At 43.6% G+C, this 26,330-nt stretch overlaps 1 protein-coding gene across 1 annotated transcript in view; it reads left to right on the top strand.

The window, feature by feature from the left end:
* Positions 1-26,330, top strand: part of LOC140642220 (uncharacterized) — a 91,159-nt gene that overhangs the window by 13,866 nt on the left and 50,963 nt on the right. Inside the window, exon 4 of the mRNA XM_072842678.1 lies at positions 6,203-6,383. Coding sequence (XP_072698779.1) covers positions 6,203-6,383 — 181 coding nt within the window. The remainder of the gene's footprint in view (positions 1-6,202; positions 6,384-26,330) is intronic.

The raw sequence follows: 26,330 nt of genomic DNA, 5'->3' as shown, positions 1-26,330 counted from the left end.
CACTGGGAGCCCGACGTGGGATTCGATCCCGGGTCTCCAGGATCGCGCCCTGGGCCAAAGGCAAGCGCCAAACCGCTGCACCACCAGGGATCCCAGGAGGCCTGTGTCTTAACCTTATGACCAACCTGTCACATCCAGGACTTCACTTTTCTTAGCCTTATTGTCCTCCTTCGTTAAACAGAAGGGTCACTCCAGAGGGTCTTTGAGATCCCACCTAACTCATTGACCATTTGAAGTGAGGAGATTAATACCTGCTCAGCTCCTTGATTTTGGAGCCACTGTATTTGTGAGGTTTTAGGGAGCCTTCTTTGTGCCTGGGAGGATGCCAGATTTCAGGACAGAGAATACCGCCTTCCTGAAGAAGGTAGGTCTGGGCTCTTTTTTGAGACTGGTTGCCTAGGGAACCTAGCCTCTGGCCAGCAACAGTCAGGAATGCTTTGGTTGAGAGTTGGGTACAGATAACTAAAACAAGCAGCACATTTAGGTTTCACTTTCCCCCTTCCCCCCTCCCCAAGCTACCCTTTACAAGCTCCCAGTTTTCTATACTTTCTGTATGTTAGTACTTTGTTAAGAAGTTTGTTATTTAATCTTCATAGTAATCTTATAACTACTATTTTAAATTTACAGATAATGAAAGTGAGGCAAATAGAGTTAAATAATTTGTCTATAGTTACTCAAGTGGAAAGTGGTATCCAACCTACTGTGTTGTACTGCCTGGTTGGAACTTAAAAAAGCAGAAGGAGGACTCTCTATTAGTGATGTTTGTTTTGTTTTTGTTTTATTTAGAATGATAGACTCTTGGAATTAGAAAGGGTCTTTGAGGTAATAGTCAATCTCCTAGGATGCCTGGGGGGCTCAGTGGTGGAGCCTCTGCCTTCGGCTCAGGGCATGACCCTGGGGTCCTGGGATGGAGTCCTGCATTGGGCTTCCTGTGGGGAGACTTTCTCTGCCTGTGTCTCTGCCTCTCTCTGTGTTTCATGAATAAATAAAATCTTAAAAAAAAAAAAAATCAATCTCCTTGTCTTTTGTCTGCTATCCAGTTATAGGAGAGCTTTCCATCATCCCCCTAACGGGTGATCACCAAGTTCTTTTTGAATGCCTACATTGCTGGGGAGCTCATCACTTCTTGAGGAATCCCATTATATGTTGAATAGCTCCCTTTGGTAAGATATTCTTTCTTTCTTTTTTTTTTTTTTTAAAGATTTATTTATTTACTTACTTATTTAGAGAGAGAGAGAGAGAGAGAGAGGAGCAGAGACACAGGAGGAGGGAGAAGCAGGCTCCATCCCAAGAGCCCGATGTGGGACTCGATCCCGGGACTCCAGGATTGCGCCCTGGGCCAAAGGCAGGCGCTAAACTGCTGAGCCACCCAGGGATCCCCTATTTCTTGTTTTGAATTGAAATCTAAGTGAGATGACTTCTCATCACCTTTAGGCCTGTCCTCTGGAACCATACAGGATAAATATAATCCATTTTCCACATGCCAATCTTATGAATGTTTGAAGACAGTCTTCCTATTTATAAGACATATTTTCAGGTTTCTCATAGCATCTAAACTTGCTTTCAGTTTGAATTGGTCGGCACAAAAAACAATCTGCTTTTTACTGCTTTGCAAGTGCAGCCTTGCAACAAATCTATGCTTCACTTACGGTTAGTCACAACTATGAGCCCCTCTCACATCTTTGGGGAATGAGTGGATAGTGAGCTAAGTCTCTGCAGTTGTGTATGAGCCTGGAGGGTCTGCAGTCTTGTAATCTCTAGGACGTTAGCCTGTTGCCGGTACACGCTGTCAGAGCTCACAAAATGGCTGGAAGTTTATCCGGGCATTTGACAAAACTGCATTTACTTCATCAGGCCACTAGGTGATGAGCAACTCACGAACCCAGACTTGGAGGGACGGAGTGTGTGTATAGGACAGTTTCTGTTTATGCTTGGAAAGGCAGTCAGAAGTCATCTGATACAGCTTCATTAAAAGATCTTTTTTGGGGGAGGGAAAATATGTTTTGTGCACACTTGTCTTTCCCAGCTTTACTCCAGTTTTATTTAAAAAAATTTTTAAAGATTTTATTTATTTATTCATGAGAGACAGAGGCAGAGGCAGAGACACAGGCAGAGGGAGAAGCAGGCTCCATACAGGGAGCCTGGCATGGGACTTGATCCCGGGTCTCCAGGATCACACCCTGGGCTGAAGGTGGCGCTAAACTGCTGAGCCACCTGGGTTGCCCTGCTCCAGTTTTAAATATTAATTTGAATAGGTTGCTTCTTTCTCTGAGTGATTTCCTTAGATAAGGGGCATGGATGGTCCAGTTGTGTGTGTGTGTGTGAGAGAGAGAATGTATATGTATGTTCATATATATGTATTTTGTAAGAATTTATTTTTTATTTTTTTTGTTCAAGATTTTATTTATCCATTTTGGAGAGAGAGAGACAAGCAGAGCATGGAGCCCAAAGTAGGGCTTAGTGTCACGACCCTGAGATCATGATCCCAACTAAAATCAAGTCAGATGCTTAACTGCCTGAGCCACCCAGATGCCCCGGGAGTTTATTCTTAAGTAATCTCTACAGCCAATGTGGGGCTCAAGCTTATAACCCTTCATCAAGAGTTGCATGTTTTACCAACTGAGCCAGCTGGGCAGGCCTGAGTTTTACCATAATGCAGGAATGATGTCTTGGCAGGGTTTAGGGTTATCAAATGGTAGTTCTAGTCCCTACAAAGGCTATATGCAGCTTTCTACTGTCTTCAGGTTTTATTGATACAGATGGGAAGTCCAATGCCAATAGGAATCTGTCTCCTTTTTAAGCAACTACTTGTTCTTTCTCTTTAGAAGTTTTTTTTTTTTTTTTAATTTTTATTTATTTATGATAGTCACAGAGAGAGAGAGAGGCAGAGACACAGGCAGAGGAAGAAGCAGGCTCCATGCACCGGGAGCCCGATGTGGGATTCGATCCCGGGTCTCCAGGATCGCGCCCTGGGCCAAAGGCAGGCGCCAAACCGCTGCGCCACCCAGGGATCCCTCTCTTTAGAAGTTTGTAAATTTTTTCTTTCTGCTTAGCATTTCACCTTGATATGCTTGAGATATGTCTTTTTAAAATAACTCCGCTTGCTGCTTGTTGAATTTAGACTTAAAAAGTTTTCCTTTTTAGTTCAAGGAAGTTTTATTGCTTTCCTTCCATCTGTTTCCAACCTTCTTACTTCACAGGCGAAGAAACTGAGTCCAGAAAGGTTAAATGACTTCCTTGAGATCCCTCAGCTAAGTTAAAAGTGAATCTCAAGCAAATAACTTGATTTTTCTTTTTTTTTTTTTAATTTTTTTTTAAATTTATTTATGATAGTCATACAGAGAGAGAGAGAGAGGCAGAGACATAGGGAGAGGGAGAAGCAGGCTCCATGCACCGGGAGCCCGACGTGGGACCCGATCCCGGGTCTCCAGGATCGCTCCCTGGGCCAAAGGCAGGCACCAAACCACTGCGCCACCCAGGGTTCCCACTTGATTTCTTTCATTGTATTCATTGAACTAGACTTTCATTGTGTTGAGTATTGTTCTGTTGAGAGGGCCACCATGAAAAATATGGAAATTTTTTATTGAGAATTTTTCTGAGGAGATAAAGGAGGAGGAGGAGGAGATGATAAAGTTCATTATGATTAAAATGTGGCTCATTTGGGGTGCCTGGGTGGCTCATTTGGTGGGGTGTCTGACTCTTGGGTTTTGTTCTGGTCGTGATCTCGAGCCCTGAATCGCAGAATCTACTTGGGATTCTCTCTCTCCGTTTCTCTCCTTCCCCTTCTGCCCTTCCCTCCCACTAGGTTAAATAGATAAAAAATGTGGCCCATTTGAACGACTATAAAATTCACAAGGTATCCCAGTTATTGGAGTTATCCCAGAGCTCTAAAACTTAATAAAGCCAGGAGGTTGATTGAATCCTTGGAGAATTTGATATCTAATTGTCAGTGGTTGGATAAGCCCGGTCATGCCCTGTTGTAAATATTAAAAAGCATGTAAGTATCTGGCTTGGAGACAGACATCATAAACTGTCTTATCAATGGTCTGGTTTCTGTTTTGAGTTCCAGCCTGGGACCCTTTTCTGCTGGGAACCACCTGTTCCTGCTCTGTTGATCTTTGGATTTCCCCAGCTCTCTGTCCCTTTCAGTTTTGAAATGAAACCTACCCCAGAGGGTGAGGTCAGGTACCGAGAGGACTTTGACAGCTCACATCAGACTGTTTTTTTTCTAGAGTCTGGTATGTGACTGTGTGAAGTGTAAGGCTCAGCAGGCTGTGATACAGACTAATTGATGGTGAATCAGCTGTTGGGTAAGGCCCAGGTAGTGCTTGCTCTTTGGGTAACCAGGAAAACGTGTAGACCAAATATGTTGTTTTTCATTCTTAGTTGAAAGTTAAGAGTACAGTCATCAGAGATCTGCCATGATCTTGCTGCCTTTGGTTTACTGAAGGAGGAAAGGCAGTGTTTCAGTGTCTTTTTTCCTCATTTTAGAAGCCGCCTTTTCAGGAAGGAGTCAAGTTTTTGGCCTCTTTCTGCTGCTCTAGCTTCTACTATTTTTTTTTTTTAAAGATTTTATTTATTCATGAGAGACACAGAGAGAGAGAGAGAGAGAGAGGGAGGGAGGGGCAGAGACACAGGCAAAGGGAGAAGCAGGCTCCCTGCAGGGAGCCCCATGTGGGACTCAATCCCGGGTCTCCAGGATCACGCCCTGGGCTGAAGGTGGCGCTAAACCACTGAGCCACCCGGGCTGCTCTGCTCCAGGTTCTAAAGGTTTATATTGTGCCTCCTGGAATTGCTGCTTTGATGTGAAGCTACCCCTAGACACACATACCCCCATGTCCTGCCCTCAACTCCTTCACAGAATTTGGCTTCCTCTCTTCCCTTTGTTGTGAAACTGGTTTCCCCTATACTACGGCACTTTGCTTGGAATCTTTATAAGTGGTACTGGCTCTTTCTTTAATTCACCCCATACCACTTCCCCTGATTTTGCCTGACTCTTCCCCAGGTGCATCCCTCAGTACTGTGAAGCTGCTTGCAGATCTTCTAATACCTTTTCTCCAATGAGACACTTGCTAGCCAGCAAGGTCACCTGACCCCTCTCCTTGAAGTTGGCATCTGTACTCATTCTCCCATGGCGTTTTTTTTTTAAGATTTTATTTTTTAATTAATCTCTACACCGAATATGGGGCTCAGACTTACAACCTTGAGATCAAGAGTGGCATGCTCTACTGACTGAGCCAGCTATGTGCCCCTCACTCTCCCTTTTTTTTTTTTTTAAGACTTTGGTGTCTCAGTCCTCCTGGGACTCTGACTCTCAGGCTAGGGAATTGGTGGTCAGGCTTGGCCTGGGTCTGCTGATTCAGGGTAGGCCGTAGAATTAGGGTGCTTCATGTTAATATCTCAGATGTGGGGAAATGGGAAACTAAATCTGAACACCAAGGCCATTGTGGGTGGAAGGGACAGAGAGAGTTTAGCATTTGAAGCAAAGGATATCCTTTGTAGGCTCTCTCTTCTGCCCATTAAAAAAAAAAATTAAGAGTTTTTTTTTTTTTTAGAACAGTTTTGTGTTCACGGCAAAATGGAGGGGAAAATACAAAAAGATCCCCATTATTATTATATTTAAGTAAGCTCTGTGCCCAAGGTGGGGCTCAAACTCACACACTCTACCAAATGAGCCAGCTAGGTGCCCTGAGATTCCCATTACTTTTTGAAAAGTTGATCTTTAATTTTATATGGAATGTAATATAATCTAAAAATTAAAATCTGTAGATATTTTGAATTCTCCTGTTCCGCCCCCCCGCCCCATTTCAGTTATTTTTGTATTCCTCAGATGTGGTAACCTGTTAGTGTTTGGAACTTGTACCTACCAGACATTTTACATGTGTGTGTTTACATACATATGTATGAATCCAGAAAAAGTGTTATTTTTATGTTTTATTTATTTACACAAATGGGGTCACATTTTATGGGTCATTTTGGTATTTCTTTGACCCAGTAAGGTACCTTGACAATATTTAATGTTGGTATGTAAACATACTTCTCATTCATTTTTAGCTACTGTATTTAGTTATTTAGCTATTTTCCTAGTGAGGGACTTTAAGGTATTTCCATTTTTTTGTAGTTATAAATGATTCTTGTTGTGTTTTAAATGTCAGCATTCTGTTTATAGGCCTTTTTTTTTCTTTTTTCATATTCTTCCTAGGTGATCTCAACCTTTCTGACAGCTCCACTTAACCATCTACATGTAGTTGAAACCCAGATCTTTCTCCAGACCAATATCCAGCTGCTCATGTGGACAACATCACAAGGATGTTTGACATACTCGCCATCTTGCAGTCTTCTGCTCTTCCCCATTTGCTCCTCGTCCAATGTCCTGTCACATGGTAAGTGGCACACAGTTACTAGGCCCAGAGGCTGGTAGTCATTTTCAGACTTCCTTTCCTCTCCCATATCTATCTATCTATCTATCTATCTATCTATCTATCTATCTATCTATCATCTATCTATCAATCTATCTTTTTTTTTTTTAAAGATTTATTTATTTATTTATTTATGATAGACATAGAGAGAGAGAGAGGCAGAGACACAGGAGGAGGGAGAAGCAGACTCCATGCCGGGAGCCTGACGTGGGACTCGATCCCAGGACTCCAGGATCACGCCCTGGGCCAAAGGCAGGCGCCAAACCGCTGAGCCACCCAGGGATCCCCTCTATCTATCTATCTATCTATCTATCTGAAGATTTTATTTATTTATTCATGAGAGACACAGATCGAGGGAGAGAGAGAGAGAGAGAGAGAGGCAGAGAGAGAAATAGGCTTCGTGCAGGGAGCCCAACATGGGACTCAATCCCAGGTCTCCAGGATCATGCCCTGGGCTGAAGGCGGGGCTAAGCCACTGAGCCACCCAGGCTGCCCTCCTCTCCCACATTTAACAGCCAGTCTTCACTGGGACTTTTCCTCTCCAGTGTTTCTTGGATCCAATTTGTTTCTTTCCTTCATTGCCTCTACCATGTACTTTAGTTTTATGACTTCTAAAATAGAGTACGTGTAAATGTAAAATAAGTTAATAACATGTAAAGTGTTTAGAATGATAGATAGGCACCCAGTAAATACTGTGAGAGTGTTGGTTGTTATCATCATCATAGTCGTTGTTGTTGTTGGGGTCTTCTCAACTTAATGTACTTAATCCATTCTCATCTCTACATTCACTCTTGATTTTATCCTTCCCTGCCTGCATTCCACTCTGCATGTTGCAGCCAGAGGGCTCTTTATAGTATATACTACAAACGATCATGGTCTAACTTTCCCGCTTAAAAAACTTAAGTGATCTTGCCATTGGGCTTTTACATGTAAAACCTTTAAGACCTAGACCTTACCCTGACATTTGAAGGCGTACCTTCTTAGCCCTCACTTGGTACTCTGGGGAATCCTTCCCAGCACCCCATCTCAAGGGATGGTTCCAGCCCACAGCAGAGGCCTAGCCATTTGGCCCTGGCTCATTGTTATTCTCCTTCTTACATCTTTGGTGATTCCAGTGTTTGCCTGGATGAACTGTCTAACATGCTTGAGATGAATCATCTCACACACTTGTCTCTCTCTGAGACATGTTCATAAAATCAGTGTCGGCCTGGCCGAGGACTTGTCTGTGAAGGGGGCATGAGTGCTGAGGATCAAAGTTGGGGGCCTGGGTAGGCAGATTGTTTACCCTGAGTGGCTGATGGCAGAATCACGGGGAGTGGAGTGGGATTCTAAGCAAGGATGGAAGCAAAAGGCCTTAGGGATAAGGTGAGGCAAAGATGAAACAGGAAGCTGAATCATTAAGTCAGAAACCTCAGAGAATCAGGATAATGGGTGGAGTGTAAGAAAGGATAGGGCAAGCAGTTCTCGATTAGGGCCGTAAATAATCTTGGGGATTACTTAAATCATCTTTTGGCATTCTTGTTTAGTGGAAGCAGCTTGTGGATGAGAAGGATCAGGTGGTTGACGTGTGAAGGTTTGAGCCAGGTGCATATTACTTTGGGTTTTATGTGTCAGTTATCTGAAAGTCAAATCCTCAGAAATCCTACTCTGCCTTTTCCCCCACACTTCATTCAGTTTCTGTTCCCAAGAGCCCACTTTTCCTCCTTTTAATTGTACTAGGTTGACTAGTTAATTCTTGAAAAAGTTGCCTGTGCAGAAGCCTGTAGCACTCCTGGTGCTCCCTTTAGGCGGTGGAGGATTCTCCCCTAGGTAGGCTGAGTATACTTCCTTTAGGCTGTACCTCCTCCCACCACACAGTGGTGTGGCCTCAGGAGCCTCAGGAATTCAGGACTCTGCCTAGCCTGAGTCTGTGGAATTTCTGTCTGAATTCTGGGGAAGGACATGGGAGTGTAGAATATAGGGTGGGATTCTATCGGTGAGGCACTGTAGGAGCAGCAGAGGACTGGCTGGGTGTGCAGAGATGTAGGTTCTAAGGGAGTATAGGCAGTGGGCTTCAAGGTTTCTGACCTGGAATGGTCCTTGAGTTTATGGCAGTGTTAGGGTTCTCTCATGTGCCAAGTAGAGAATCTTGGGTGAGTAGTGCTATTCTTTAGTCCTTAGAGGTGTTCTATGTATTTTTCTGTGTGGCATGGAGGTCTTCTACAGCCTGACCAGTAGCTGGCATCATGGTGGGTGCTTGGTTGGGGGTAATCATGGGGATAGGACCAGTACTTACTAAAGAGGCTTATTTCTCTTTTGAAGGTTGGATAGAGTGATTGTATGTACATCCTGGGCAGTCTAAGCCCAATCACCTTGCCTATGTGGAGCAAGGCATCTGCACTCTCCTACTCAGACTCTGCTAGGAAAACCAGCCTAGAGGAGCCAGAGATCATGGCCATTGTTAGTGGTTCCCTGAAGACTACTCCCTGTCTTTGACTCCTCTGTTCTTTAAGCCTCATGCTCTGATGTCCTGTCTTCTATTTTTTGCTTTGGTTCCTTCAAATTTCTTAATTCATTCTGACTCCTTCTAGATTACTGCACATTCAGTTTGATTCTTGGTTCTACATAGTGCCTTAATTTTGACATTGCCAGCCAACTTCAAGTGAGGGCCTTCCTTCATTAGTCCTGTTTGTAGAGCTATGATTTGGAAGCTTTAATACATCAGAATTACCCATGCGGGCAAAAGAGGGGCATGGTGGATACTTACTTAAAATGCAGATTCCTGGAGGTGCCTGGCTGGCTCAGTTGGAAGAGTGTGTGACTCATGATCTTGGGGTCATGAGTTTGAGCCCTGTGTTGGGTGTATACCTTACTTAAACAATAAAGTAAAATGCAAATTCCTGATCTCTACTTCTAGCTTTTCTGATTCAGTAGGTATAAGGTGGTAATCAGGAATCCGTGTTTTGATTGGCCTCCCAGATGACTCTGACTCCAGTCATCATCCACAGACTATATTTGGAGAAACTGACGTAGAGGACTCTGTTGGCTTCACATCTCTAAAGGGTAAGAAAGGAGATTTGAGCCCTTTTCTTGGATTTAAAGGTCCTAGGAAATGTAGTCTGTCACCTGTCACCCAGGGGACAATGGATAACTCTCCTTATGTATTGGCACCTCCTCATTTCATTGCTGCAATAGGTGCAGAGCCAGATGAGGTGTAGAGGACCTTAATGACTAACCCATGGCAGGTCAGGACCTCTGGGATTTGTAGGAAGCTTTGACTTTGTACTCAGAAAACAGACTAGAACATGGACCCTGAAGGCTACCGGTTGCACTGCAGATTTTCTCTAGGGTGCCTCTTTTTTCTTGCGTACACTGACCCTGTTCTAGTGTAGATGATCTTTATTTGGTTCCCAAGCTGTCTTTACTCTCCATTGGCTACCCAGTTCACAGGTGCCACTATCCTCCTATAAGACAACCTGATCTTTTTCTTTTTTTTTTAAGATTTTATTTATTTATTCATGACAGATACACAGAGAGAGAGAGAGAGAGGCAGAGACAGAAGCAGGCTCCATACAGGGAACCCGATGTGGGACTTGATCCTGGGTCTCCAGGATCACGCCCTGGGCTCAGGGCGGCGCTAAACCACTGAGCCACCAGGGCTACCCAAGACAACCCAATCTTATCTCTCCTTTTCAAGTCCTCTGTTGCATTCCTGTTACTTCTCTGATCAAGTCCAAATGTTTTAGTGGAAATAGACAGTCTTACAAAATTTCACCCAAATTGTGGCCTCTCAAATCCAGGAAGATATGGTCCCTGCCTGTTTCTCAAGTCTTATCCCAAGTCTTTTTCTCCTTATCTCCTACAGCACCCCCACCTGCTCGTAGTTCATTGATCTCTTTTTCTGCTCTCTGGTTTCAGAGCCTTTGTGGTGATGTAGTCTCTGCCTGAAACACTCTTTACCCTGCTCTTCACCTCATTAACTGTCCCTTACTTCTAAGTGTCAGTTAAATGTTATCTCCTCTTAGAAGTCTTTTCTGACCACTCTGTACAAAGCAACTCCATGTTGTTTTTTTTCCTAGTACCTCATTTTTTTCCATTAGACCACTTACTGCTTTTTATTAGTCTTTCTCTCCTATTAGATTATAAGTTCCATGAAGGTAGGGACTTTCTTGCTCATGGTTGTATCTTCAGTGCTTAGAAGCACTCAGGAAGTATTTGTTGACTATAAATTGCTTTTCCCCTTCTTGTCAGTACCTGTGTGGGTGCTTTGTGGTTGTGCACAACTCTCATACTTGCATGTGTTGTTGCCTTTGCTGGAATCACCCTTTCTCTCATCAGCTGGTCAGATTTTTTTTTTTTCTTTTAAAAAAATTTTATTTATTTTTTCATGAAAGACCCAGAGAGAGAGGCAGAGACACCGGCAGAGGGAGAAGCAGGCTCCCTGCAGGGAGCCTGATGCGGAAGTATGTCCCAGGACCCTGGGGTCACACCCTGAGCCAAAGGCAGATGCTCAACCACTGAGCCACCCAGACAGACGTCCCTGGTCAGATTTTTTTCTTGTCCTTTTCCACTTTTCTAAGCAAGTCTTTGACTTCCTCAGGTGGTGCTAGTTCAGTAGAGACAGCACTTTGGTTTTCTTGAATGGACTTCTTGCCCTTTGTGGTGATTTCATCTGTATAAGAGATAGATGGTATGCCCTTGGTTTATAGATGATAAGCCATAAACTCTGAGAGCTTGATTTATTTGGAAAGGGGAGAATAAAAAAAAAATTAAAATTAAAAAAAAGAAAGGGGAGAATCATGATTCAAGCCCTGATGTATGTGTAAGAGCCCTCACTTGTTCTACCTTGCTGTGATCTAAAAGAAACCAAATAGCAGATCCAGAGACACTGAAGTGAAAGAGATGTTTTTTAATTAAGTAATAAAAGTGTGTGTGTGTGTATGTGTATAGTTTGTCTTGCACTTGCTCAGAGTTAAACATGTTAGAAAGTATATTATTAAGCCATTTATAAGGATGATAGCATAAAGGGGAACCATAATATTCAGAGGACAATATGTATTTCATGTGTTTACTCGTCTTTGGTGATAATGACACAGTCAACATATATCCTAGTAGAAATGAATCAAGGTGAAACACTATTAGCAGTATTAAATTCAAACCAAAGGAGGTATCAATGATCATCAGTTGTTTAGAGGATATATAAAGAGTGAAATCTGAAGATTTTTGTTGGGGGAAAATATGCAAAATTGGTGTGCTAAGTTTTATATTTCGCTTAAAAATATATCTTATTATAGATAAGATACTAGTTGAGTAAATTGTAGTGAATATTGCCATATTATGTAGCTACTAAAAAGAATGAGACAGACACACTCAGAACAGTCTCTAAGATCTGTTATTAAGGGCAGCCCGGGTGGCTCAGCGGTTTAGCACCTGCCTTCTGCCCACGGGGTGATCCTGAGGACCCGGGATTGAGTCCCACGTCGGGATCCCTGCATGGAGCCTGCTTCTCCCTCTGCCTGTGTCTCTGCCTCTGTGCCTCTGCCTGTGTCTCTCATGAATAAATAAATCAAATCTTAAAAAAAAAAAAAAAGATCTGTTACTAAGAATAAGGCGAGGTGTAGAGTAGTGTTTGTGGCATGCTAGTATTAGTATCTGTGTGAAAACAGAAGAGGATTCTACTTAATATACCCAGATTCCCTTGTTTGTTTTGTTTTTAAAGATTTATTTATTTTAGAAAGTGCGAACGTGTGTATAGGGGAGACAGAGAGAGAGAAAGTAGGAGAAGGGCAGGAGAGAGAGAATCTCTAGCAAACTCTCTACTTAGTGTGCAGAATCTAATGTGGGGCTCAGTGTCATGATCCTGAGGTCACAACCTGAGCCCAGATCAAGAGTTGGATGCTTAACTGACTGAACCACACAGGCACGCTGAGTGTTTTACATTTTTTAAGTACTTTGGTTTACCCTATAAATGTGATCCTGAAAACTTGAGAGAGAGAGAGAGAGAGTGTGTGTGTGTGTGTGTGTGTGTGTGAGAGAGAGAGAGAGAGAGAGAATGGGCGGGGGCTGGGGAGGCGTTAAGTCTCTCTAAATTTCACAGGAAAGAGGAAGAGAAGGAAGATCTTTTTTGTCTAGTAAATGATCCCCAGCTTAATATATTTGGATTTTGGTATATGAGATTTTTCTTGAAATGAAACCTCTTTCTACTGAGAATGGAACCAAAAAAGGGGGAGATTGTGTTTGAAATTGAAGATACCTGCATATGTCAGGATGCCCCACTATTCGTCTCTCTGTTCTTCCTGTTCCATGCACTAGAAATCTTGGAGCCCCCTTTTATAATATGTTTCCTGTGTGTTGATTTTGTCATTTTAAAAAAAGATTTTATTTATTTATTCATGAGAGACACACAGAGAGGCAGAGACACAGGCAGAGGAAGAAGCAGGCTCCCTGCGGGGAGCCCAACGTGGGACTTGATCCCGGGGCTCCAGGACCACGTCCTGGGCCGAAGGTGGCACTAAACCGCTGAGCCACCCGGGGCTGCACTGATTTTGTCTTTCCAAATGGAGTAAATTCTTGAAGGTGGGAGGCATGTCTTATGGTTCTATCTTATAGTGACAAGCATAATAGAAGTTTCTCAGTAACTACGTGTTCAAGGAAGATAAAAGAGAGGTAGAGAGAGAGGCTCCTCTGCCAAAGAGATGATTGCTTTTGGATTTTCTCTGACTCATCTTGTACTCTTTACTAGTGAAGAATTTCTTCCGTTTGTAGACTAAGCGTGTTGGAGGATTTCGGGTGTGTGTATGTGGATATGGTATGTGGATTGGACGGATATTCCCTGCTGGAAGCCCAGGAGAGAGAAGAAGCTGGTGTGTGCTGGTGTGTGCTGGTGTGTAATGAGATGTCTGTGTTGCAGCCCTGAGATTGAGGACAGTCTCAGATTTCTGACCTCTTTCTAATGTCAAGCCTGGGTATTCAACTGTCAGCAGGGCAGCTGGACCCTCTGGATGCCATGGACTTCCTAAATTTAGTAGCATATGGTAGGAATGTTTGACTAAAGTGATTTGTCATTTTTGATGATAGTATATAAAAACTCATAACACAGGGTGTTATTGTTGGTGTCCAAGAAGTGGCAGAGAGTATGTAAGAAATATTTTGAAACTGTTCACTCTTTCCTTAGGTCCCCTCCTCTGTTCACGTGCCTCCTACCCTTAGGCTAAATAGGGGTTAGCAGCATGGGCTCCACCTTTGGGAAGTTGCCAATTCCTTGTTAGTGGCTTTGTGCTCAGGCAAGAAGTGTAATTGGCTTCCACGTATCTGAGAGCAAATATATTTGGATCCTGTCCACCAGGCTACTCAAAACCTTACCCCAGACTGAAAAAGTCATCTTGGGCAACTTTCTTGGTAGGGACTTAGGCTTAAGAATCTTAGTGGGGACGACTAAATCTCTAGACTAGTCATACAAGGTGGTGAGTGTATGGGTTTGGGCATGAGTTTAACTTACCCAGGGTAGCTTGTTGGGTGCAGACATGGAGTAAGGGATAAGGTAGGGAGTAAAATGGGCTCAGCCCTGTGTCATTTACTGCTCCTAGGAAAATACAGGCACTTGTGTGCTGGGGGCAGAGCTCTGGCCTGCTGTGGTTAGTCACTTCCCTTTGCGACTCAGTTTTAACCTACCCTGCAGGGCACTTGGGGTTTTTAGGAGATGAAACAGGGAATCTGAATCAGATGGCTTTGTTTCAGATCTCACAGATCTGCAGGGAGGAAGCGTGCATCCCAGGATCTATTGTTTCTCATGTGGTGAAGTAAGAGGAATCCCATCCAGTTCTATGGGGGTTTCCCTCCATCCTTCTTAGGCCCCATCAGCTTGCCTTGATCTTAGGCTTTTATCCTTTTCTCCCTATTACTGGCCTGGCTTCTGAAAAGAGGAGGAAGAAGGATGAGGAAGGAAGGGGAGAGTTAAAGAATTTGTAGGTGTAGGTGGATTTCTATCTCCCTTCCCTCCTTTATTTTTCTCTGTAGCGTTTAACACCACTTGATATACTATATACTTTTCTTGTTTATTGCCAACACCTTACATTAGAATGTAGGCTCCATGAAGACAAATTTTTTTCCTTCTTTTTTTATTCACTGCTCTGTAGCTGTGACATAGAACAGTTCCTGGTACACAGTTGATATTCAATAAATATTTGTTGAATGAATGAATTTCTTGGACTTTTGGTGTATTTGTTGGGCTTTTTATTTGCAGTATTTTTTTTTTTTTTTAAGTAATCTCTGCACACAATGTGGGGCTCAGACTCAGGACCCTGAGATAGAGCACACTCTATCGACTGAGCTAGCCAGGTGGCCCTATTTGTAGTATTTTTGTTATTGTGTGCATTCTGTGATAAACACCCTGTATATAATCTTTGTGCATTTGTCTACTTATCTCTTTAGGATAAATTCTAAGAACTAGAATGGCTGAGTTAAAGGATATGCATGTTCAAAATGACGATTCATGGAACCAACTACCTTTATGATGTTAACTTCTACCAGTAGCACATGAGATTGCCTACATTGCCAATAATACTAGGTTGTGGGCAGCCTGGGTGGCTCAGTGGTTTAGCGCCACCTTTGGCCCAGGGCGTGATCCTGGGGGCTCAGGATGGAGTCTGGGGATCTGGTCCCATGTCAGGCTCCCGGCATGGAGCCTGCTTCTCCCTCTGCCTGTGTCTCTGCCTTTCTCATTCTCTCTCTCTCTCTCTCATGAATAAATAAATAAAATCTTAAAAAATAAAAATACTGGTTGTATGTTTTTCATCTTCCTCATCTAACAGGTGAAAAGTGGTCTTGTCACTATAATATGGTAGTTGAGCAGGTGACTCTGATAGCTGTGATGTGATATGGTATGTGACTCTGGAGCCAGTTTGCTGGGGCCTGAATTCTTTTTTTTTTGGGGGGGGGGCCTGAATTCTGATGCAGCCACTTACTGTGTGACCTTGGGTAAGTCATTTAATTTCTCTCTCAGTTTCATCTTTGATAAGGTAAGCATAATGATAGCACCTGTTTCTGGAAGAATAAGTCAGTTAATCTAAGTAAAATGCTTCAAATAGTGATGGAATGTCACTCAATAAGTATAATTTAATTAATATTTCTTTTTTTATGATTTTATTTATTTATTCATGAGAGACACACAGAGAGAGAGAGAGAGGCAGAGGCACAGGCAGAGGGAGAATTCTGGCTCCATGCAGGGAGCTGACGTGGGACTCGATCCCGGGACTCCAGGATCACGCCCTGGGCTAAAGGCAGGCGCTAAACCGCTGAGCCGCCCAGGGATCCCTATATTTCTTTTTTATATTAAAGATTCAACATCTTCTCAAATGTATGTTGGACATTTATATATTTTTTGAGTCACTTACTCATGTCTTTTGCATGTTTTCCCAGTAATATTTTCTTAATAATTTGTAAGAGCTGAAGTGTTGACAATTATATATAGTGCAGAATTGCTCCTAGTTTGTCATTTTTGTCTTTTGACTGTATTTATGCAATTTTTTTTTCTCTTGGGAAGTTTTGTTTTTTTAGGTAGTCAAAATAATCTTTTTTCTTATAGTTTTTCCTGCTGCTAGGCCAGTGTTTAGAAAAGGCATGCTGGGCAGCCCTGGTAGCACAGCGGTTTAGCGCCGCCTGCAGCCTGGGGTGTGATCCTGGGGACCCTGGATCGGGTCCCACGTCGGACTCCCTGCATGGAGCCTGCTTCTGCCTCTGCCCCTCTCTTTCTCTCTCTGTTTCTATGAATAAATAAATAAAATCTTAAAAAAAAAAAAAAGAAAAAGAAAAGAAAGGGCATGCTTCCCTACCTCAAAATTATAAAAAATAGTTATTCATTTTCTTTGAGTACTTGGTGTGTGTGTGTTTAAATCTTTAAGTCTTGGATCCATCTGGAATTTATTTTTATTTATTTATTTATTTTTTAAAAATTTTTATTTATTTATGATAGTCACAGAGAGAGAGAGAGAGAGGCAGAGACACAGGCAGAGGGAGAAGCAGGCTCCATGCACCGGGAGCCCGACGTGGGATTCGATCCCGGGTCTCCAGGATCGCGCCCTGGGCCAAAGGCAGGCGCTAAACCGCTGCGCCACCCAGGGATCCCTGGAATTTATTTTGATACAAGGATAGCAGTTGAGATCTGGCTCTATTTCTTTTCAGTTGGGTACTGTCCTAGACCTATTTATTAAAGAGGAAAGAGCAGGAGCCTTCAATCTTTTTTCCCCTCCTCTAATTTGAAAGTAAGATATCCTAAAGATAGCAAATCCTCATTTCAGAGAATGAATTTCATGTTTGGACTCAGTCATTCAGTTGCTAAGCTGTGGGGGGTGAATATGCTCTGTAAAGCAGTTTGGAATCAAAACTCACAGCTTATCTAAGCAGTGAAATTGCTGCATTTGCTAGTGTCTCTTCTCCCCTGGCTCTTCTCTGGAGGCTCCTTCTAAACGGATCTTAGTTTGAGGACAGCTTTGAAGGGTCCATTGTTTGTAATGATAAATTCTGTGTTTTTGAAAAACAAATGAAGTGATTGTAGTGGCTATTTCCTCACTCCAGCCTGAGTTATTGGTAGGGTATTGATCTGGGGTATTGAATGGTAACAAACACATTGTGTCTACCTGTGCCCTCATCAGCTCTTTTAGGAACTCTTGACTCAAGACAGAGGGAGCGGAATTCCTACGTAACAGAGCGTTCTTATGTCCCATGGCAGCTGTCATCTGCCAAAGACATGGAAGAAGGGGAGCTGACTCTTCCGTGGCATGTATTATGTGCCCGCAACTGTTTCCAGCACCTTACATATATGAAGTTTTTATGAGATTAGTGCTCTGTCCTGGGTTGAATAGTATCCTTCCACTTAAAAAAAAAAAAAATAGTATCCTTCCAAAAATTCATGTCCACCCAGAACCTATGAATGTGATCTTACTTGGAAATAGGATTCTTGTCGATGTAATCAAGTTAAGATGAAGTCATAGTAGATTAGGATGGGCCCTAATCCAGTGACTGATGTTCTTATATGAAGAGGGAGATACACAGAGGGAAGACATCCATATGAAGATGGGAGCAGAAATCGGAATTGTGCTGCCACAAACCAAGGAATGTCAAGAATTACTGGCAACCGCCAGAGCTGGAAGAGGCAAAGAAAGATTCTCCCCTGGAGCCTTCACAGGGAGCATGGCCTTGCTGAAACCTTGATTTTGGACTTCTAGCCTCTAGAACTGTGAGAGAATAAATGTCTTTTGTTTGAAGCCACCCAGTTTGTAATCTTTGTTACAGCAGCCTTAGGAAACCAACACATGCTCTTTTATTATCTCCATTTTCAGGTAAGGAAGCAGGCCCAGAGAGGTCAGACCCTTTGAGATGTCTCTAGGCCACTGCTCTGCGGGCTGGGTACTTACTCTGAAGTTCCTGATGCTGCTGTTGTTGGCTCCGCACCTTCCATGCCGTCACACCTCTGCTACTGCTGGTGCTCAGTTGCTGGAATGGCTCCTTCTCTAACACAGCAGGCTGCAGCGTTTCCCCCTTCTTACCCACTTCACACCCTGAATCAGAAACTCCTCTCAGAGGCTCTGGCTGTAGACTGATTATTTCAGCAGGATACTTCGTGGCCCCACTTCTCCAGGTGAAGTCAGGCTTTTATTTTTCATTTCCATGCAATGTCAGAGAAATGTGAGTGACAGTTGTGGGCAGGGTCACTCAGCTTCTTCTGGCAGTTGTTTTTATGCTTCCCATTTCTGGCCTGCTATATTTCGTAGAATTCCTGTCAGGAGACAACTCAAGTCTTGGGTTTTTGGATTTTTTTTTTTTTTTCAGCCTTAGGATGTCACCCATAGCTCACATAGCACATACCACAGTTCATGGCTGTGAGCAGAGCAGGAGGAGCATCATGACTGCATTGGTTCTGAGGGCCCTTGTCACCTGGCCTCTTCTCTACCAAAGTGAGTAGAGGGATGAGGATGTTGTCTGACCCAGCCCGTCCCCCTACACAGCCCCTTGTTTGCCCATGGCCTCTTCTGCTGGCATGTCAGAAGGGGTGTCCTTCCTCTGTGTCCCATCGCTAGCTGCAGAATCTTGCCTGTTTTCCAATATGAATCTTTTGCTTTTATTTTTTTTTGTAAGATTTTATTTATTATTTATTTTTGAGAACAAGCAAGACAGGGCACAAGTAGGAGGAGGAGCAGAGGGCGAGGGACAAGTAGACTGCGATGAGCGTGGAGCCTAAGGCAGGGATTGATCCTGTGACCCTGAGATCATGACCTGAGCTGAAACCAAGAGTCTAATGCTCAACTGACTAAGCCACCCAGGCGCCCCAATCCTGCTCTTATTCTTAACAACTCTCACTAGAGTAAGCTCCAGGAACTCATATTTGTTTTGTTTGCTGCTATATCCCAGGATTGAGCAAAGACCTGATACTTGTCTAGCCCCCCAAGAAATGCTATTGAATGAAGAATTGAATATTAACCTTAAAGCTTTGTGGGTTTATTTTTTTTTTTAAGATTTTATGTATTTATTCATGAGAGACACAGAGAGGCAGAGGCACAGGCAGAGAGAGAAGCAGGCTCCCTGCAGGGAAGGGAGCCCGATGTGGGACTCCGTCTTGGGACCCTGGGATCATGCCCTGGGCAGAAGGGAGGCGCTCAGCTACTGAGCCACCCAGGCATCGCTAACCTTAAAGCTTTGCAATCCTGGTTTTCCTTACATCTTGCTAAAGCCAAGGACCAGAGTAAGAACTTTAGAGGTCTAAGCAGTACATTCTGATGTCCCTCATATTTTCAGCCCTTGGTAGTATTTCAAAAATAATATTTAACACAAAATAAGTATAAGGAAATCCAGCAAAGTATAAGGAAAATCCAGTAAAATTCTGATTTTTATCCTGGCGACTAATTAGATAAATATAATATAAAACATTTGCTATTACGTCTCAGCTTTCCTAGTTCTCTAAGCATGTGCTATTGGATAATCCTGACTGGACCAGTCTTTTCCTCACCTTGGACTTCATCTTCATTTCCTCTTTATTCCATCTGGTAAGATTGCCAGCCAGTCCCTTTCACCACATAGGAGTATCTGGCTCCTGAGACCCCAGCTTAGGCTAAATGCCCTGGGGTTCCTGGGGGCTTGCTAAGAAGGTCAAGTAGAACATGCACATTGCTAAGGAGTACCTTAGGGAACTTCCATGCTAAATTGTGATTTATAGTCAGCATAGCACATTGTGCCAAGTGATTATACTTGGGCCGTTTTTAGTTGTAATAATCTGCTTCTGTGATCTGACATGTGGAAAGCCCAGAAATGTCCCTGACGTCCTTCCTGGATTACTGAGAAGTCCAGATGCAGTCCTACTCTGCCACCTGTACTAATCTAGCTTTATTGAAACCATTCAGAGAAGCAAGGTATGATTCTGGAAGTAGAGCTCAAGCCTCCTACAGGCTATTCCAAGGCTGTGACTGTAATCAAATCTGTTGCTGCTTCATTTCAAAGAGCTTAAAATAGTGTTGGAAACCTCCTAGGAAAAAAAGGCACCACTGTAACTTCTTGGCTAAGGAAGTGGTGTGTGCTGGCCAGAGCAGAAGCAGTAGCCAAGGCTCCCAAGTTCTTTCTGGACCTGTTGGCTTGAGGTGTGATGTTTGGCAATCTGAGATGCTATCTTAGAGTTCTGATGGTTCATCTTCAGCATAAAGGGTGATGTGGGCCTTGCCTGTAGAGAGAGAGGCTGTCATTGGTCCCCTGTGATCTAGGAGACCTTATCACTAGATGTCCTTCCTTTCCTTTGAATTTCTAGCTCTTTTAAAATATTTTATTTGTATAGCAAGAGTGAGAGCGAGTGAGAGGAAAGGCAGAGAGAGAATCTCAGGCGGATTTTATGCTGAGCACAGAACCCAGTGTGGGGCTCCATCTCACAACCCTGAGATGACCTGCACTGAAGTCAGGAGTTGGATGCTTTACCCATTGAGCAACCCAGGTCCCCTTATTTTTTTATTGTTTAAAAGATTTTGGGGGGCAGCCCAGGTGGCTCAGCAGTTTAGTGCCGCCTTCAGCCCAGGGCATGATCCTGGAGACCCGGGATTGAGTCCCACATCAGGCTCCCTGCATGGAGCCTGCTTCTTCCTCTGCCTGTGTATCTGCCTCTCTCTTTCTCTGTTTCTCATGAATGAATAAATAAAATCTTAAAAAAAAAAGATTTTGGGATGCCTATTCGGCTTAGCGATTGAGCGTCTGCCTTCAGCTCAGGTCATGATCCCAGGGTCCTGAGATCGACTCCCGCATTGGGCTCCCTGAGGGGAGCCTGCTTCTCTCTTTGCCTGTGTCTTTCTCTGCCTTTCTCTCTGCGTCTCTCATGAATAAACACATAAAGTCTTTAAAAAAAAGATTTTTTTATTATTTTCAGTAATCTCTATACCCAAAGTGAGGCTCAAACTTAAAACCCTGAGATCAAGAGTCACCTGCTCCACCTACTGAGCTAGCCAGGCACCCCTCTAGCTCTTCTTTTTATTTATTTTTAAAAGATTTTATTTATTTATTCATGGGAAACAGAGAAAGAGAGGTAGAGAGAGACAAACAGGCTCCATGCTGGGAACCCAACATGGGACTCGATCCGGGGTCTCCAGGATCATGCCCTGGGCTGAAGGCGGCACTAAACTGTTGAGCCACCAGACTGCCCAGTCTAGCTCTTCTTTTAAATGTAAAAATCCTCCCCCTCCCCTACAGAATTGATATAGGAACCCAGTAACATCATCCACATTTTACTTGAATTAATTTTATCAAAATTGCTATCCTTTTAGTTGTATGATTAGATCAGTTCATTCTTTCTTTTTAAAGATTTATTTATTGAGAGAGAGCACGCACAAGCAGGGGGAGGGAGATAAGCAGACTCCCCTTTGAACAGGGAGCCTGATGTGGGGCTTGATCCCAGGATCCTGAGGTCAAAACTTGACCCAAGGGATCCCTGGGTGGCGCAGCGGTTTGGTGCCTGCCTTTGGCCCAGGGCGCGATCCTGGAGACCCGGGATCGAATCCCACGTCGGGCTCCCAGTGTATGGAGCCTGCTTCTCCCTCTGCCTATGTCTCTGCCTCTCTCTCTCTCTCTCTGTGTGACTATCATAAATAAATAAAGAATTAAAAAAAAAAAAAAAAAAACCTTGACCCAAAATCAAAAGTCAGATGCTTAACTGACAGAGCCATTCAGGTACCCCTAGGTCAGTTCTTCTAAGGGATGGGAACTTTGATAGGGTTTAGAAAAAGAAGGATAGGTTTGTGTGGGGTATACACTGTGGCCTTGGACAGGCAGAGAGTAACATTTAGGGTACCAGGTGCATGATGAGCTAGATGAAGGAGAACAAACTCCTGTCCCTGGAGAGCCAGGCATGTATTAGATGCTTTTCTTATATTTCTAAGTTTAATTATCATAATATAAAACAGTGAAGTATCATCTTCATTTTTGCACATGGGCAAACTGAAAGTTAAAGAAGTTATGTAACTTGCCAAGGTCAGACAGCTAATAAAAGGCTGAACTGGGTTTTGTTTCTTCTTAGGTCTGTCCAGTTCCAAAGCCCAAGCTCTTCTGTCTCTGACGAGATTAGGGAAAGAAGAGGAGATGGAGAGATGACATCTTTCTTTACCTCACAGTTTTACTTGTTGAGACGTGTTTAGCCAGAGCATCCTGTTTATAGAATGCTAGGTTCTATATATAGAGATGCTGCAACAACATATGTGGGAAGGATACCAATTGGCTGTAGGGGAGAATTTTTAAAAAGCCTTTGTTCTTTACCTCTAGGCTGTCATTGCAGTGTAATCCACAAGTGTCAAAACATATTGGTAACTCTGCTTTACTACTCAAGAGACCCTTTGGAGATTTTATTCTCCAAATAAAATTTGTTGATGTGTCCCAAAGAGTAAGGCATGATAGGGGCAGAGGTGAGGGTGTGGTGTGCTCTTACTGTGTGTACTGGAGCTGGTGACACCTGTTATGTGACTATTACAGTGGATTATTACTGAGTAAACAAGAGGTGTCTCTCCTTTGCCTTTCTAGGGGAGACCAGATGGCACTGTGTGCTGGCCCAGGGCCAGGGGAGCCTAGCCTCTGGGCTGGCAGAGGAGATAGCTTGAGTGTGTCAGGTGATGGAATAAGAAGAGCCAAGGCTGGACTGTCAAGTGGTGTAATTTTCAGGGGCACCCAGAATGTGCCTGCCCCTCAAAGACTTGTGTCGGCTCTTTGCTAGTGGTTGGAATTCTACAAGTGAAATTTATTTCCCTTGATTTAAGCCTTTGAGACCTTATTAAAAATGAAGAGACTCCAGGAAGGGCTTTTTTTTTTTTTTTTTTTTAATCAAGTTAAATTTAATTTTGGGCAGCCCCGGTGGCTCAGCAGTTTAACGCTGCCTTTGGCCTGGGGGTGTGATCCTGGGGACCCGGGATCGGGTCCCACGTTGGGCTCCCTGCGTGAAGCCTGCTTCTCCCTCTGCCTGCGTCTCTCTCTCTCGCTGTCTCTCTCTGTCATGTATAAATAAAATCTTAAAAAAAAAAGTTAAATTTAATTTTATTTTTTCAGGAAGGGGTTTGATTATGAAGCATTTTGGTCGTGTAAGTGGAGGTATGAATGAGTGTAGGTGATTGATTTCTGAGAACTAGACTCAGGCAGAGACAGAGAGGAAAGGGCACTCTGGCTTGGTCATGGACAGGACTCCATCCTAGCCATGGACAGGAAGGAGAACTATTGAGTTTGAAATAAAGACCCTGAAAAGAGAAGTTGGGTCCCTAAAGAAACACTTTGTTTTCTTTACAGTTTTGACTGAGAAAACAAGCAGCTAAAGGTACTGGGGATATGGAGGCTTATGATTCCAAGAGAGGTGTTGGGTGGAGAGACTTCCCGTGAGCATACTGGGTATTCAGACATGATGTTGTCTGGAGAACAGCTGACAGGCAGACTGTAAGAAAGAGCGTAGGACCTTTGGGTCTGCGGTTTGCTGTGATGTCCTCAGACAAGACCGGCAGAGATCTTAGGAAGTGGGAGGCAGCTTCCCAGAAGTGATGTAAAATGGTGGCGCAAAAGAGGCTGCTGATGACAACATGGGCAGGGCACTTCCTCAGAGGCCGCTGGTCACGGACAGCTTCTGGTCTTGATTTCCCAATGTGCTGTGCTGAGATAGGGCTTTACCAGAAAGCAAAATAAGCCATGTCAAAAGCAATGACAAAGCGTTTGGGGTGTCCACGCAAAGGTGCGATTCCCATTGCCCACTAACTTTGTAGAGCCAAAATAGCTAATCTAGAGGCTGCAGCATGGCACCTGTGATTCAGATCTACAGCTTTTTTGGCCTGAATTCCTCCACTAGAGCCTTTCTAGTTGACCGTTCATCATCTTTCATCTAGCAGTGCTTTCAAACAGCCTTTGTGACCTGAACTCCCACATCTGTTCTCCGCCAGGGAGTCTTTGACAGAAGCAACTAAAATCTGAGTGCCTTTCCCAGCTCCTCACAGTTCAGTTCAGTTCAGTTCATGGATGCCCTTCACCTTTGGGCTTCAACTTCTACTCTGTGCACGTTCTTACCCCAAGTCTATTTTGTTTTGGCTCAGACTTTTGGTTTCATTCATGCTTCTGGGGTCCTTCCAGCACATTTCCCTAGAAGGCTATATCCTAGGAATGGTCTCCACCCCTCACCTCCTGAAGTTTGACAGAGTCTGGACCGCCCTCTTTACTGGAATTAGTACAACTCTGTGAATTTCTGGATGTAATACACCCCTTCATCTTTCCCCAACCACCATAGCCCCATACAGAAGGTCCAGTGATATAGCTAGGTCTTCTGCTTCTTCTCCTTTTTTTTTTTTTTTTTTTTTTTTTTTTAATAGCTAGGTCTTCTAATCACCAGGATTTGGGAGCCAGTGCCCCCAGCAGGGAGGGACTCTTGAATAGGTGTACTGTACTGTGAGGGACAGCTCTGTCCATTACTCTGCCTCTCCTCCATCTCACCTTTATTTTGGCTTTTCCCTAAAAGGATCAGACTCTGTCCAGTTGCCCTGCTTGGACCCCCTAGCCTTGTCTAGGACTAAAACTCTGCTGTCAACCCCTCACCAGGGGCTGGGACTTTTGCTTTCCAGCCTCTCTCAGGCCAGGTCCCTTCTCTGATACCAGAGATTCCTCCCACCCGCCCACCCATTCCCCCTACTAGAGACTTTTCTTACATCTAGGCTTTGGTAGGTAGGGTCTTACCCATGCACAGATCTCCCAGTTGTTGAACACACTGAACTCTCCCTGCTACTCTTTGGGCGAATTGGATGTCATGCTAGTCTTCTCAGCTGTACTTCTGGAACAAGCTTCTTAGCTTAGTTGGGCCCTGTCCTGAATTTCATGCTAGTTCTCCAACTGCCTCTGCCTCAAAAACAGCTTTTAATATGCATTTGTAAAGCTTCAAAAGAGAGATAGAGAATATAACCTTTTCCAAACTTAGTTAACTAGAGAATATTTATTTATTTAACGAGCATGTGTGAAAGCACAAGCAGGGGAAGTGGCACGCAGAGGGAGGGGAGAAGTGGGTTCCCTGCTTGTGGGGAGGGACCCATGGGATCATGACCTGAGCTGGAGGCAGACAATCACCCAGGTGTCCTGAGAACCATTATTTTTTTTTGAAGTGATATTAAAATCTCATGGAGTATGGTGTTTGGTGCAGCACAGTTTTGGAAAGTATGAGGCTTTATCCTAAAGGAGTAGATCTCAAACTGAGGAATTCCAGGTGAAGGTAATGTGACAGTCAGTGAAAAAACATTATTTGGGGGTAGGAAATCTCTCTTGGTCCTCTTCATTCAGCACATGCCTACTGAGCACCTAGTATTTACCAGTCTTTCTGCTGGAATCACATCATGTGTTTGACTACTTAACTGTATGGCATCTGTGTAAGGACAGCTGTGATCTGGAGTGTATGTGTAAGGTGGGGAGGAGGTAGGGATTCTACATTCTTTCTCCTACATTTGGATCTTCTTCCTCTTTCTTCCAGTTAAAACAGGAAGAAAGGAAGTACTGAGTAGGGTGATGTCATCAGCTTCTGGATCCAAGGAAGGCTTCTCTGAGGCTTCTTTCCCCAGGTTTGACCTCTTCTAGGATTTCTCCAGCACTCCTGAGCACCCCTTCCGTCTCACTCTGGGAGTAATCATCTCAGCATCAGTTTCAAGTCTTATTGCTAGTTCAGGATTTTGACTTCACATACGAGATCAGTGCTAACTGGGATGGAGCTCATTTTTTATGGAATGATTATGACATTGTAAACTTTGTACTTTCCCTATGAAATCCCTCTCTTATAGCTCAGGGGTAGTCTAGATGATTACTTTTTTCAACTTTTCAGTGGAGATAAATGCATGCACGGTAGGCAGGGCAGTCTTGTGGGTGGAGAGCATTTAAATCTGACAGTGGGGTTGACCAGGTGCCTGGAGCTCTAGCTGGCAGAACTGGTAACCAACCAAAGAGGAAACTAGTTATTTCCTTTGTATGCCATTCTCTACTGGGACAGCCTGGAAAAGACCACTTGAAGCAGACAGAAATCTCCAACTAAGACTTCTGATTAAGAAATTTTAGGTCCTTTTGAGATCCTGGTGTATGTATGTGTCTTTACTATCATGAGTGAGATCTTTGGTTGGCCAGTCTTTAACAGAGTTGGATGACCTAATCATGAAACAAACTATATACAAAGGTTTAGCTTTGATCTCACGCTTAGATATGATGTTCATCCAACAGTTAGCATCTTCTACCCATAGGCCCCACCCTAGGGGCCTTGGTCTAGGGTTCCTGTCCATTTCTGCCACTTCCTCTGAAATGCTATGTTTTTTTTTTTTTTTTTTAAGATTTTATTTATTTATTCATGAGAGAGAGAGGCAGAGACACAGGCAGAGGGAGAAGCAGGCTCTCCGTGGGGAGCCCAATGCAGGACTCAATCCTGGGACT

Source organism: Canis lupus, chromosome 11 (genome assembly GCF_048164855.1).
Source record: "Canis lupus baileyi chromosome 11, mCanLup2.hap1, whole genome shotgun sequence".
Lineage (NCBI taxonomy): Eukaryota > Metazoa > Chordata > Mammalia > Carnivora > Canidae > Canis > Canis lupus.
The sequence above is the reverse complement of the archived record's forward strand: the minus strand, read 5'-3'. Positions and strand labels throughout refer to the sequence as shown.